Source organism: Acipenser ruthenus, chromosome 21 (assembly GCF_902713425.1).
Source record: "Acipenser ruthenus chromosome 21, fAciRut3.2 maternal haplotype, whole genome shotgun sequence".
Classification (NCBI taxonomy): Eukaryota; Metazoa; Chordata; class Actinopteri; order Acipenseriformes; family Acipenseridae; genus Acipenser; species Acipenser ruthenus.
Window position 1 is genome coordinate 25,880,562 of NC_081209.1, and position 16,262 is coordinate 25,896,823.

A 16,262-nucleotide genomic window follows, 5' to 3' on the forward strand; every position below is an offset into this window, starting at 1 on the left:
TTATTGTCCTGACAATTTTTTACACTTATAACTTTAAAGTCTGTTTCAAAGCTCTTTTCAAAATGTCCACAGTAAAGACCTGGACTTCCGCATATCCCACAAGGCCAATTTGATTTCAATCTGAAACACTTACTAAGGCTTTTTAGAAACCTTCAAACCAGCCAGCTGATGTATGTTTACCTACCCCTGTGCTGTGCCGAGTGCCTGTCATTATCACATTGTTCTGAAGGGGATTTGACAGCGACACGGCTAAATTAAATTTGAGCTCCACATACACATAGTAGAAAAATAGAAACCCACACAGCGGGGAATTCTATACCTTCTGATGTCTTGACCATCGCTAACCAGTAATACCTATAATAGCATTTTTTTGTTGTTCTTCCTGTAAAAGCCTTCTCTAAATCAGGAAAGGAACCCAATTCAAAAGTTATAAAATACTGAGTGACAGGCCACAATCCAATCAATTATCAGCAATAAGGTCATGTGCAGTAGCAGCTGACTCAACCCTGCTGGAGAGAGGAAGTGACCTGCTGGTTTGGTCACACATTTCCACCTCCCTCCCATCCACATCGATTTCCCTTTTCGCAAGTCATCCCAGTATTTGGTTACTTTGGGACAGAGAGCCGCCGTGTCACAAGGAGCATCGAATATGCTGCTTTCTGTTTGGGTGGAGGAAGTTCTTGTATTACAGTCCAGTTTGAGGTCTAACATCTACCTCCTCTGTCCTTGGAAATGGGTGCTCATAATTCCTCCTTCAGAGTGAGTAGGAGGGCCTGATTACTGACAACTGGTAGTCCTAATTCAAACCGGGCTAAGCTTGGTCTGCTGCTGTTAAAAATGAACAGGACTGATTTCAAAATCACTTTGAACTCAGTCCCAGTGTCAGGTGGATATGTAGCATTATCTTAAGAATACAATGACATATTAATGTGTACTTTAAGCACAATCAAGCATAAACAAGTATGCAAAATGCATAAATGAAAGAATTGTATAGAATTGCATACATTCATCGCAAGCCTTATAATCTGTATTATTCAACCAATTTTATTTATGCCGTTTAAAACAGCAGTTGTATGAAGTGCCTGTTATGTTTTCTCTATAGCTGTGCTTTACTGAAAGCAAATAGTGTATGTAACAGTATTCGGTGAAGCAAAGATATGAAGAAAAGATCAATGTTAAACTCAAATGCTGCTTTAAAGAAAAGAAAAGCCCGTTCTCTCTGTTTTGTTTTTTATAACCACATGAACATCTTGAATCACAGCATGCCCAGGGCTTGCAGAAAACAATGTGGAACGTATTGTTCCTGTTCAGGGGTTAGTCACTATGGGTCAGAACCTGGAATCGATTCAGACTGTTAAGAGCCCGTGGGGGGGAATGCACAACACCATGAGACAAAAGCTACAGCTAAGCATTTTCCAGTACAGCCGCTGTTGTTTTTGCATAGATTCAAAGTTTCTGTACACTAATTCCTTCTTACCTCTTCTATGATGTGAAAATCTAGACTACTGACATCAGATTCGCGTCTTGCATGAGTACACACACTTCAGCAGCTCTGAGGGGGTTATCAGATTTGCACGTTGTAGCCTGCGTCCGGAGTTACCTACGATTTCATCTCAGTCATTTAGAAATCTGCAGGAGCTCACGATGTAAATAAATACAGCTCATGTCTGCCCCCCCTCCCCTCCCCCCCTTTCCTCTCCTCGCAGAGAACTGCAGCAACAGCAGAACAGGAGCAGAGCTTAAAGGTCAAATGGAAAATAAGGACCTGTACTTGTACTGTAGCAATACCTGAAGAGATGCAATGCCACCGTTTAGGAGATATTCACCACTTGTTCCGCAGCAGTTCTACCTACGTCGAACTGTGCTGCTGGTTTTGATTTCTTATTGCTGCAGAATCAGCAATTTAGCAACTCATTTTTGCTTTAGCACATTCTCAGCAACTCATTTTTGCTTTGTGTATGTGCAAGACTTTCGTCTGGCTTCAGCAACCTTTTCCCCAGGACAAGTATTCAGAATACACAGCACTCAATTATCCAAACCCCTCCGGCTGCATGCATGTTGTTCTGAGAATTATGGGTTTCAGATAGCCGAGGCTGCTTTGACTGAATGACATGGAATCAAGTGGCTCATGAACTTAAGTCTTCATGGAAACATAAGGATTACTCAACACCACTGGATGTGAATGGAATGAATTTTAATCGGAATGCTATGTGGCTGTCCTGAATAGTTACAAAGAAAACCTTTTGTTAAACAAAGAGGATTGAAAGTCGGTAAAATGCTTTAAAAAGAGCCAGCAAGCATACTTGATGTTGCTATATTTGTAGTGAGAGGGCAGCAGTAACCTGCATGACCCTGCTGCAGATACAGTAAGCTGCTGGGATCGGAGTCGTGTGCTTACCTCTGTGAAGAACACAGACAGAATCACAAGGCTGATCCAGTGGATGATACTGGCAAACTGGAATGCATTGGTAACTGCAGAGTGGGAAACAGAAAAGGGAAATAAAAATCTATCAGATACAGTAAATATTCAAATGTTTCAGTGTCTGAGCAGTGATCCTACCCACGCCTAACAACACCTCTGGAGCTGTTAGTGCCCAGCATGTATTACAGACTGTTATTTTTACTTAAATCAACTTTATGTTGCATTTTCTTTTTATATAATTAATGTTCTGTGGTTTTTTTCCCCCCACCCATCTACCTAAGTAATTTCTCTCCACTATGATATGATTCTCTATGTACAGAGTACTGAATCAATGCCCTCTCTATCTTTGGTTTCCTATCCACTCATCTGTCTATCAGTTCACTGATCTCTAGCTGTCTCCATCTAGTCATTATCTACAAATTCAGTCCGTGTCTCTCCATTGATTCAACCCATAATCTCCCAGTCTCTCTATACATTTGTCTTTGCCCCCGTCCTCTGCCTTGTGAGCGTCCAGAAATAAAATCAACTACATTTGAACAACCACACGGGACTGAAGAAGTGTAGTAGCCGCAGCTCACTTGCAGTTTTAAACAGTGTTATTTGCCGGGAAGGAGAATGCTAAGGAGAGGGTCTTCCTCTTTGTTTCTGTTTGCAGTGTCTTGACTGATTAGATTTCCATGATATCTAAGTTCTTTTTTTCAGTTTATTTCTACCATTGGTTATGATTTGCCCTATCAAGAAACCTTTAACTTATTGAATATCAAACTGCATTTTATTCTTTAATTGGCCCACGCGTTAACGCTTTGGGAACAGGGCCCAGTATCTCAAACTGTATAAGACACTACAGAGGCAAATCCCTACATCCAGCGACGCTCCCCCAGGGAGCCTGCACTCACACTGCAGCAGCTTGGTGTCTATGAGAAGCTCCAGAGCCAGGAGAACCACCACCAGCACCACACAAGCCACCAAGAAACAGTTGAGTGCAGCACTGAGCAGAAACACCTGCCAGATCGCGGCTCGCCTCCCACAGCACGGCTTCAACCAGTTAGAGCTGGAGGGACAGGGAGAGGGAGAGGAGGAGGAGGAAGAGTGGGAACAAAGAAGGAAGGAAGGAAGGAAGGAAGCAAGCAAAACAAGAGTTAGAAAGAGTGAACGACAACTGAGAAAAAACTGCTGTGGTTGAATCAAAGGGCCCTTTCGGGTGCGCAGGGACACAGGACACCAGCTGCATGTTCAATCCTTTCAGTCACGGGGGTTACAGTCTGTAATCCCTGCTAGTTTGTTTTCTTGGTGTTAAAGTATTTCTTGTGGTGGATTCATAACACTTTGAAAATATATGTTAATATACTAGACTCATGCGGAACGTCTCAGTTCTCTATGAAAAGGGATGTCAGCGGACGAACAATTTGATTACTGGTACTTTGTTGAAAGTAATATTGTACATTTAACATGCTGTTAACAATTGCAAGTCCTTATTTGTGCTAAAGTAGCCCTCAATTAATCTCTCTTTGAATGGAAGTGGCTCTCGTTTATTATTACTGAATTTGTAAAGGAAAATAAATAAATTCAGCTCTCCAGCAGAGGTCGACACTGCGGCTTATTGAGGGATAACAAGGCCACTTCCACTGAAATGAGTTTGATAGCATTTGACTGCAAATCACAGTTATCAATTATAGAACTCCACCCCTACCCAGACTCAATACACACACACACACATTATGAAAAAGATCAAACTGTAAAAAGAACCAATAATAACCCAGATGTATAAAGGTCAGCTGTCTGCGGTGACAATAGCAATTTAAAATATCCAATTTACATATTCTAAATGGGCGCTTGTCTCAGTAATTCAAGCAAAGCCTTTCTTTTTTAATTAGAACAATGTGTATTGGTGTCTGCTTGTTAGATATTCAAATTAAGACAGAGGACACATTATTGCACTGCACAGAGCATTCGATGCAGAACTGAATGGGAGAGTAAAAAATCACAACCGTATTAACGGCTCCAGTCTAACTGCACATCTTTTTCACTCTGCAGTTCATTTTACTGTGTCTGCTGGTGAAACTGGAGAGTTTACACTCATAGCACAACCCAGAGCTAGACAGCCGCTCCTCACAGAGTTAGAGTTAGAATGCTTCTTGCCAACAAAACTGTGAACTCCCAGCTCTTAATTAGCTTCCCTGCCAATTGCTGTGTCTCCCATATTCCTGGATGCTGTGCCAGCTGCATGGGCACTAAGTGAAAGGATTGGGAACTCCAAGGTTAAGTACTTTTGTAGTCAAAGACAGTTACGTATAAAGAACAAGCTGCAGGATGTACTAATTGTGACATTCATTCAAATAAATGAAAATAAATCCCCAGCTGTTATACATATTAAATTTGATTTGGCAGCGAAGTTAATGAAATTGCTGTCCTCCACATCTGATACAAAGGGAGGCACACCATCAGTGCAATTGCAGTGATGTGGTAACATCCAAATAGCTGGCATTACAATCTCATCTGTTAAAAAAAACACACACCCATCTGACAACAAAGAGGAATATATTTGGACATTGTTTAGAGACGTTATAGTTGTTTTCCCTTTTTTTTAAACTAATCTCAGATGCTTCTCTTTTATGGGATGGTTTACATAAAGCACAACCTCACAGTTAGAAACACCAAACTTATGAACCGACTCCCTCAGCCATGCCTATAAAGCAACCAGATTGATGATTTTGATAAAGCCCTCCTTAAGCACCGTGCTGATCATGAAGACAAAATTACTGTACCAGCAATGCTCGCCCCGCCCCGCCCCGCCCCGCCCCGCCCCGCCCCACCCCACCCCGCCCCTCTCCACCCCACCCCGCCCCTCTCCACCCCACCCCTTCCCACCCCACCCCACCCCGCCTCACCCCACAGGACCAGGGTTGGATACCCCTGCACCAGATTAAGGCTGTAGATACTTATTAAAACCACTGAAAGCTCATTTTCAAAGTTACGAGCATTTCAGATTGACGAACAACCTCCATTCCTATGGTGTTTATAACTCTGAGGTTCAACAGTACATTTGTTTTGAATCCTATTCCGTGGGTTTTCATCATTCTCTTGTTGTTTTGGCTTGGATTGCTTTTTCCAAGTTGATTTCTTGACCCTCTGCTCTTTCTCTTTACCTCATGAGGGGTCTACTGAAAGTACCGGAACTGAGAGTAGATTACTGACGCCCAGTCGGAGTGTTTCTGGCCACCCTGCACTCTGACTCAGTGCGCTTTCCTGAGCCAAACCATATGGCACTGCAGGGAATCAAGCTGACTAGCTGACTACAACACAAGGAGTATACGTTCAAGGTCTATTTTTGAAAACATCTTTCAGAGTGATTAAGCAAAAGCCATACTACTGTGGTGGGCCATTTTAATCCCAGGAAAAACACACAATAGACCAATCTGCTATGCAATGGGAGTCTTATTTCCATGACTAAATAAACAAAATAATAATAATCTGGTTCCTGGTTAGTTTTTCAGACTTTTCTAAAAAAAAAAAAAAAAAAAAAACCTTTTAAAAAGTGGAAGAAACAGAAGACACGAAAATGATTGTTTTGATTGGTGATAGTATCTGTGCAAGAGCATTGTGTATTCTGCTGTGTGTGCATGTACATAGCCTAGATTTCTGTGCGGTGGTGTAGAGTCTGTATTCAGTGGAGCACTTGCCTTTGTTATTGTAAAAGTAAAGTCATCTCTGGTGAAAAAATGCAAATATTACACACACATATTATATATATATATATATATATATATATATATATATATATATATATATATATATATATATATATATATATGTATGTATGTATGTGTGTGTGTGTGTGTGTGTGTGTGTGTGACTGACTGCATGAAAACAGCTACAGTACGGAGGTCAAATTACGGAGAAATTTACTATATAAAACTTAAGGGCCAGCTAATAAAAGCACTGAAGCCATAATGCGTCACATGATATGAAACAAATAATAATCTTAATACAAACACAGGTCATACTCTGAGAGAACAAAGGCAATCGCAGCAACCAAACACTTGAAAGAAATGCTAGTAGTCAGTTACAGGGAACCCATTTAAGATCTGCAAAGATTGCATCAAGTTCTAGTGAAAACACCCAGAGCTAATTCAGATGCCCTTGTGCAGACAGCCCTCTCATCCACTTGGCAGGGATGATCTGGAGTGGCATGTAAACATTGTCAGAATAATCAAATAAAAGCATAATCACGCTGTTAGCAATCAACTGTTTGGCTAGGGAAGATAAGCAATTCTGTATCATCCAGATGGCGTTCAGTCTTGCATTCATTTCTTAGATTAGGAAGTTGAAGTAAAAGCCTAAACACGAGCTGTCCACTTCCTTGCAAAAAATATAAATAAAAATGATGTGCATAAACTATGGGATTCTACAAAACACTTTTTGGACCTGCTGTTTTGATTTAAACATGCTGTGTCTGAGGAAAATGTGGACAGTAACACTTTACAGTGTCTCAACTTGCACTGTGATTACAATGTGTTTGCACACATGGTAACATGATAATTACACTGCAAACACAGTACACCTGTGGAATTACAGTGTAATGAAAAACATGAGTAATTCCCTGACATTGTTATACTGCAATGAATTAAACATGTAGTTGCATTATAACTATATCTGTGTTATTACAGCACACTACTTAAGAGACACTTAAGGGTTGAATCCCTGATTTTGTGCTATTATTATTATTATTATTATTATTATTATTATTATTATTATTATTATTTAGTCATTTAGCAGATGCTTTTATCCAAAGCGACGTACAGAGACTAGGGGTTGAACTATGCATCAACAACTGCTGCTGCTACCGAGTCACTTGGAATAGGACCTCGGTTTTAAATAAAATTAAAATAAGGTGATTACAGAGATTAAAAAGCTATGTCAACAATAAAAAAGAGGACAAACTGCCATGTGAGAAAACCCAGGACCTCAATGTAATAAGATACCAAGTGGATAGAGTCAGACAGCTTTGCTTACTCACATTCTGCACAAAGCCCTTAAACACACAGCGAGGCTTCATAAAGTATTTTGTGCTGTGTGGAAATGTGTTAATTTAATGAGACCTACAGGAATGCCAGTATTGGTTACTGAAATTGTCTGGATGGATTACTTTGAACTGAGAAAACTAATTTCAAGGAACCTCCCCAGCCTCCAGCTGTAACATTTAAGTATTTATAACAAGAGAAATAGAAGTGCTTCTGATGCTGTACTCCTTTTGCAGAGACTAATTTTAAAACAAAGGGTCCCCTTTATTGGCATCAGATAAGTTACCAGTATTATTATTATTATTATTATTATTATTATTATTATTATTATTATTATTATTATTATTATTATTATTATTATTAAAGCATGCAGTCCATTGAGGTTTCATATGTGTGGGTCTATTATATAGTGGGTCTCCTAAACTGTATACTGTAAGTTAAAACTATATCGTGGAAGCTAACTGTAGCACATTATATAAAACAAAAAACATTGGACTAGAATGGGTAGAATTCTTACAGCTACTTAATAAAACTGGGTTCTATCGATACAGCCTGGCAGAGATGCTCAGGTTTTATCTGAATAAAATAAAATAAAAATGAATGATGTGAAGATAAATCATTTTAACCGTTTTTTTTATTTTTTTTATTGTGCGTACAATCAAGGATTAATATTGGTCTGATTTCAGCCTATATTTAAAGCAGACATCCACTCTACCCAAGCTTGCACTGCGATACAGCATGTAGATGGATCAGAAGGGTTTTATTGTGCTTACTGCAGACATATCCCCTGCAATTATAAAAATGAATGCCCCTGAATGCCTGTCCCCTGTGGTGTGAGAAGCATGGACAGCATGCTCAGTAACTTCGCTCAAAACAACCTTGAGAACTTTGAGAACATTCAGGTGGGCAGTTCTCAAGATGGAACCATCATTAGCATAACCAATCAAAAAACAGAAACAGCACCAACCCTGCTGCAGCAGCAAAACAAAACCGCTTTCCCCAGGAAAACTGCGATAGAAGGAGAACTGTACCGCTGAACAGAGGAGCTAGATTCACTTCCAGAATTAAATCAATACACTCAGTGAAGTCAAGGGGAAGAAAGAGACGTCAAAATCAACTGCAGTCTACGGGTATCAGGTATTTCTGCCTGCTATGGAAAATTAAAACGTATTAAAAAAACACTGGTCATCCATCTAACCTCTATTTGGGTCTCCAAATATCCATAGTAGTGAAAAGTGATTTGACCAATAGATTCATTCATTTATCTTACTAGAGAAGTACAGTATAAATAATGGTGTTGTTCATTTGTATAACCTAATATATAAATTCAGTGCCCTGACCTATGTATTAATGAATGATTTGTGCAGCAAAACACACTTGCTGTATTTCTTAGCAGCACAGTAGCAAATAAAGGCTGCAGTACTAATAGAACTGTATACTGTATATGAAGAATAAGTCAAATCATTCGATACTGTATCCCTTGCAGGGCCAGCTATTTAAATAATTGATTGGAGGTTCTGATGAATGTCTTCATTATACATTTAAATCACAAAGTATTTGATTTTCAAGAAAGTTAAATATATTAGCTATCAGAGCTTTGGCAGGGCCATTATTGTTGATTAAAAAAAATCAATCTGTGCGTAACCCTTTAAAAAATGAATTTCACAGCCCTTGTTTTTAGTTATGTTGTCAGTTTATATTCAGGCACAAATGCAGATGACTATCAAGGGATAAACCTTTATCAAGGTTCACTTTAGCATCTATGAAATACAGGCCCTTTGAATTAAACATGGGAATATTTGCTCCTCTGAAATGGAGCCAGGCAATTCAAAGGTCTTGGTGCCTATCTTGAATGCGCCCATGACCTATGGTTTCATTAACTACAAACTCTGCTTACTGTACAATTTTGAGCTTAATTAAAAATAAATGATGTGACTGTGGGGGGCACCAACCTAGGCAAACGCAGCCAAGACTTTATGCATAAGTATCACTGGAGTTGAACCTGGATATTAGCCTCATTAATATCTTACACAGACCCAGAAACTTATAATGGCAATACTCTAGACTTCCCATTAAGTGAGGTCCTGTATAAAGAGCCACGTCTGGTAACCCTTGAAGATCAGACTCCCCTTTCGTAACTTCTTTAGAATTGGGGTTGTTCTGAGCTGCACGTTGTCCGTAGAGCGACTTTTTTAAAGAAACAAATGCTAGATCAATGTGGCAATGATGAGTCTTTACTAAATTACACATTTTCTTTTTAGTACAACACAAATCTCATTGAATGCGTCTTTGAAGGACCACCCAGTCACCTAAGAAGAAAAAAAAAACAAACAGAACCAAACTAAAAAAGTAAGGGGAGTGGTTTGAGACAGGGCTTCAGTTTATCAGGCAGGGAAAGGGGACTACTGAGCAAGCACAAAATATATGTGCTATGTCGCTGGTGGTGTGATGCGTACGGTAATTAATTTTACATTTGAAAGCTCCCTTGTTGTATCTGTCCCTACATCATTAATCACAGAATTGTTATTCATCTGTTAAAATAAATGCTAGCAGTAACTGAAAAAAATAATAAATACATTAAAAAGCCATTCTAGTTCACTCAAACTTATTCCAATGCACATCCACGTTCACTGTTTATCCGATCTGCACACAAGATATTTTGTTTTGATGAGCAAGTTTGATAAGTGGAGGAGCTAGATTTGTTTGAAAAAGACATGAATGAATCGTATCCAATCGCATCCCAGTATTAATTCATTTGAGTATTTTATGTGTGTATATATATATATATATATATATATACACAAAACATTACTTTAACAAAAAAAAGACAATTGCTCTGTATAAAAAATGTTCTGAGCTATACCAAATTAAATTTATAATTAAAGTTCAGGAGGAGGGGCATGCACCAATCTCCACATCACCAAATTGAATCATTCAATTTACACGTCAGCAATTAACTCCTGCTAGCATTATAAATACCCTTTCCACTTACCCCTTGTATGCGTTTTGATTCATTTGTAACCCACCACCTTCCCCATCTCCACCTCTTAAAATTAGTTCAATTTTCCCATTGGGGGGGTCTCTGCCTCGTCCTCATGGCCAGGCGTGAGTCCTCAATCCAAGTTAGGTTTGATGCCAAATTAATGTTTTCTACGGAAATGTTTTTGTTTACAGCTATCGCATACATCGCATTTCTTTTAAATAAATAGTTTAAATCAAATAAATTTGTGTGATTGGTGTTTTGTCCCGAACTACTGAATAAACATATATTTGACATCAATAATATTATTTATCTGTTTTAGATTTCTTACATAATCCTGCCCCTTATCTAACAGTTTTATCGCCCAGGTAAATGACAAAAAGTCATGGGAGATAACAAAGGGCAGGAAGGCCTAGATGTTTTAAAACTATTAGTACATTCCACTTCCAGAGGGAGATGCTAGAGAGGACAAGTAAATGATGAACGTAGATAGAGAGCGGCATACTTAGTCATTAAAACAATCTGAGACAAACATTAACCAGGGAACATGTCTCTGGTAATGCAAAGTCAACCAGCCTAACCTTGAATGCAGGATGATAAATCTGGCTGGGATTTGCCTCTGCTGTAATAAACTCAGGAAGATGCCAGGGAAACAACAACGCCTTGCAGTCCCCTGGCGTCCTCAGGACTCGAAAGTTGCCATTAAGTCATTAATCTACAGCTAGTGCGAACCTCAGTATGGGGACGGGAGACTGTACAAATGAATGCTCTTGCAGATTTCAAAGTGAACCTTTGGAGGCTGTTCTGTGTCTGCAGGTAATGTTCACAAGGTCAATAAAAACATTATTTGGTGGTAAGAAAAGGAGGCATTCTTCCTCTCTGAGCGGTAAATTGCTAAGGAAAGTGTCTTAAAAGATCAATATCAGACGTTAATATCATTACACAGTTTTAAACCAGCCCACAAGCTGGTTATGCATTACGAACAAGGCAGTAACAGTAAGAATACATTTTCCAAGCAGTTCACTCTTTTAAGTCTTGTCTGACAAATCTATCCGCTTGGTTTATCGTTTTTCTTTTTTTTAAATGACTCTGCTATTTATCATCTCATTGTGCGTCGCTGTGCATTGACTGAATCGTAAAAAAGGTACTTTAAAAATGATTGTTCTTCACCCATTCCTAAAAACCATGCCTTTTAATTCAGACAGATTGAGATAAATCTGCCTGCCTCTGCAGAGAGCTTGACAACCTGGTCTTTACCTTGGCCATGGCGCTCTGCTCTATAGCCTGAAAAGCAATCTCGAATTTTAAATAACAACGAATCTCACTGCCCTACCTTCAGTCAAGGAGCACATCTCTGTCTATATGGGGCATTTTATGTACATTCTTAATAATGATCATTTTTTATCATATTCTTTGCTGCATAGCAAGCATGCGATTCAGCACATTTGGTACTAGCTGCTCTTCTGTGTGTTGCTCACAAGTAAATAGAGGGTTCTTTCAAATCCTGGGAACTCATATCGAGTACATCTCTGTTAATAAAGCTCTGGAAATAAAAAAAAAAGAAAGCAAATCACATTTTGTACAGAATTACAGAATTACTTAAACCGCATACCTGAACAGGGGAAAACAAAACATTGGATTGAGTTGACTGTGAGCGCAAGAGCCTGGTGGAGCTGTGGACTGCTGCAGCAATTTTATTCCTAATACACTGCATAGAAATTATAGTCGCATATTCAAACTGGGCAGCCTGTTGGGAATCTTTTATCTGGATTCTTGACTTTAAATTTGATAGAATAAAATGACTACTGTAGTAAAATAAACATTATTCATTGCATTGCTAAATGTAAACCCCAGTGCTGTAGGGTCAACATTGCAACTCCCCATCATAAATCAAGTATGCAAAGGGGCTTGGTGAACAGTGTTGGACTTGCAGGTCATCATATTCCAGAGCCTGCTGCAGCTGCTGCCTGGAAATAACTAACAAAGGATCATCCAGAATGATCTGTGGCATAGAAATAATAAATCTCAACAGTAATAATGACAAAAATAACAGTTTCTGTCATTTGTAGTGTTGCTTGCACATAATCATCACGATAGCCCCTTGGTGTCTTTAGTAGAACCCAGTAAACTCGGTAGCCTCCCTTTGTTAGAAAGAAAGAAGAGGGTGGTTATTTTATTATTAAAAAAAGATAATCTTCTGATTTGATTCCTATAGTGTAAATCTAGCAATCCCCAATCAAATCGGGAAATATTAAACTAAAACAAGGAAGGAATCATTAGTGGAATTAAAGCACAGCTTCTCACCCACCGGCTCCCTTAAGTGATTCTCAAAGTAGATAGGTTGTGCGACCCAGCAGATAACAAGATACCCGCCGATCCCCAGGTTGCTTTCAGGCAACTTCTTCTGCACTTTTAATTAAATAAGCCCACATTGCCATCAACAGCGCTGGCCTCCAGAGAATGCAGAATTCTGCAAAGTGCTTTAAGATTCAGCGTGCCTCTGCTGCTGCAGGGAAACAGATTAGGGTTGTCTCCAAAGACATACAGAGCCATCTTCACTATGCATCGACTGAGGTACAAAGAGAGCTTGAATGCTCTTGTCTGAGTTCAGGGTAGAGGTGGGTCATTAGGTAGCACTTTGACATTCAGTTCATGTTCCAGTTCCAAAGATCCAGGATGACAGGTCGCTACGCTATGGATGGGCCTGGAAAGGAAGCACACGGCCTTCATAGTGACCTATGTTATAATTCTAGATCTCATTAATACATTTCAGCTGTTGCAAGCAATGTGACTCTAGCTGTGCTTGGGCACTGCAAGCGATGAGAAATTGGGAAGCAGAGCTACAGTAATCCCATGGTCTGACTTGGATGCAGGTCTAAAATTACTGTTGTGGGGGCAGGCAAGACAAGTCAACACTTGCCATGAATAAACGTCTGTGGGGACCAGTGTAAGCGGCTCAGTGTGATTAATCCACTCAGAGAGGATAATGTCACCATTACAGTACAAGCCCAGGGAAACTCACCTTGCAAAGAGTTACTGAGCACTTACCTGATTGAAGAATAAGGGGAGGGGCCACTGCTTTGTGGTGGTGGGAATGCACGATTTAAACTTGACCTGTGTGGCACCTACAGTAGCATATTACATTCATCCACATAGAGCTAGCAAGCACTGAAACGGAGGTAGATTGGACATTTCTAATTTGCATTTTATTCTTTCTTTTTTCCCCCCCGTATACTTTTCATACTGTAGCATGACTGATATAAGTGTATTGATATAATCTGCAAGTAAGATTCCAGTAACACCTTGAAGGCTGGCTTTAATCAGTTCAAAACTGTGTTGTTTGAAAGTTAAGTGTCTACTAGATTTCCTTAACGCCCTTAAGTGTGGGAAAAACAGCAAGCACCGAAAGGGCTTAAACTTCTGGTATCAGTCAGGATCGCCAAGTTTCTTGTCACACTGCTTGCCTTGCCAAATGAGATACCTGGCTGGGTAACAAAGAAAGAGAGTTCCTCCCCAGCGCAATACCGCAGGAATGATTCCCTCGCTCTATTAAATTCAATTCCAAGCTCTGCCCGAGGCACTGCCCAGCCTGGGAAAAATATTATGAGCAACAGGCCACGCATGATACACCCTAGCAAGGCACAGTACATGCATGCTAACTAGGAATGTTGTTTAGATAATTACTTTTCAGGTTGAACTTCCCATTTGTTTTGCTGGGTCACATAAGAAAGGTTGTAGCCGAGGTCTACATTGAAATGCAAGCCACCTGCAGTCTGAATTAAGTTTACGACCTTGGTACGCCAGCGCAGCAAGAAAAATGTCAGCACCCCGGATGAGTGGAAAATATTCTTCCAAAACTTTGAAAACTCTCAGTGCGGAAATTAATTGCCATGGATTGTCAATTGTAAACATGAGAGAAGAACAGCTGTTCTTGTTTTGAAATAAACACATTAAAACAGTAAGTAGCTGGGTTCCAAAACATACAGCGTTACGCGACCTCGCATGTTGCTACAACTGTTTAAATAGCGTACTTGTCATTCTTCTTTTCATAGTTAACTTTTTATACTTATAACTTTAAAGTCTGTTTCCAAGGTAACACAGCACTAACGATCCATGATGTGGTACGGAACACAAAAGCCAGAGCACTTGTTGTTCATTTATATGTAAAACACAACAACAAGAAGTGCTCTGGCTTTTTTGTTCAGTTCCACATCATGGATAGTTATTGCTGTGTTAACTGTTTGACAATGTGGGCAATAATCCTTACACTATCAGTGCACTAGATTGGACATTTTGAAAACAGCTTTGAAACAGACTTTAAAAGTTAGTGTAAAAGGTTGTCAGGATGTTAACACTGAAAAGAAAAATTACAGGTACGTTATTTAAACAATTGTAGCAACACGTGGGGACGTGTAACGCTAAATTTTTCAGATCCCTGCTACTTATTTATTGAAGACCTGCTGATAAAATACTTTTTAAAGGCAATTCTGAGTAAGAGTATGAGTTTCTGCACACCCCTACTTGTCAGAATTATAATGCACTTGGGAGCACCCGTATGAATTCTGTGCAGTTGTTTTATGGTTAACCTGGATATAAACAGGAGTTCCTATATAGAGAAGAAGCTGCAAAAAAATGCTGCTGCAGATCAGTATTTGGTAATGGGGTGTGTATATCAATGTATGGAACTGCATACTCTTTCAGGGGTGCGATATCAAAAGCATGTTGCTTGAAAAAACCTACTGAAACACCACAGGCTATTGGAAACAGGTCTTTGTTTAAATGTATAACATTTACATTCAAAGCAATTTCCCATTCAGCACTGCTCTGATTAAGAAAGAGAGCGGGTTCATCTTTATCTTGTGAAGACACAACAGAAGCAAATTGGGGGCAGACAAAACCAGCATGCTGTACATTAACACCTCTGGGAAAAATGCCAGAATTATTCCATGCTTTACAATATTAAAAAAATACTTCAATTTAAAAAATATATATTAATAAAGTAGTGTTTGTGTTTACCTTTCCTGCTCTCTAGTAATTCATATACTGTAATTAAACTGTTTGAGAAAGCAGAATGAAGAATCCTATCGTGCAGAGTAATCAGGCAGTGAAAATATGAAAACAAGGTTTGGTCACAGTATAAAAATTACACAAGGTTGTTTATAAGTAATCATCATGAGAACTTTGAAACATACAAGAAATGTCAACAGGAAATAAAGTAATTTATAAAGCAGTTCAAACAACTACAAAACAGACCATCCATGGATCCATCTTTCGGACAGAAGTCATAGTAAGGCACTCTTTGGTTGTGCTCATTACTCCATGGGTCTGTGCAATTGGTTGTTCATATAGTCGGTACTGGAGGGGTCAAATTGGTTCATTGCTCAGAAAGGCTGAGCATTGCTCATGTGATTCTGAAGGAGAAAGGAGAGAGCTGTGCTTCTGTGAACCACAGTAGTCTAGAGCCCTTAGCTAAGCTTCAGGCATTCAGGGGATCTCAAGATTCAAAGCTTGAACAAACACAACCCTCTTCCCTAACAGGCATTTTTAACATTGCAAGTTAGCGAATGATTTTTTTTTTTTTTTTTTTTTTTTTACCCTATTAATCAAACTGGGTTCTGCTGCACTGTGTTAAGGTTTATTATGTTTGCTTTGAGAAAAAGAAAGAAAGAAAGAAAGAAAGAAAGAAAGAAAGAAACAAACAAACAAACAAACAAACAAACAAACAAACAAAGATCCAGATATTGCTGTAGAAAGAATGTTCTTTTGGTATATTGTTGTCTGGCTCCTCTGTGTATTTGTTATATTGTTGTCTAGCTCCTCTGTGTATTTGTTATATTGT

At 39.2% G+C, this 16,262-nt stretch overlaps 1 protein-coding gene across 3 annotated transcripts in view; it reads right to left on the bottom strand.

The window, feature by feature from the left end:
• The window catches only part of LOC117429468 (transmembrane protein 266-like), a 47,633-nt gene that overhangs the window by 14,153 nt on the left and 17,218 nt on the right, over positions 1-16,262 (bottom strand). For all 3 annotated transcript variants that reach the window (XM_058995292.1, XM_058995293.1, XM_034917221.2), the window contains 2 exons: positions 3,319-3,473; positions 2,399-2,472 (listed from right to left, as the gene is read on the bottom strand). In XM_058995292.1, coding sequence (XP_058851275.1) covers positions 2,399-2,472; positions 3,319-3,473 — 229 coding nt within the window. The remainder of the gene's footprint in view (positions 1-2,398; positions 2,473-3,318; positions 3,474-16,262) is intronic.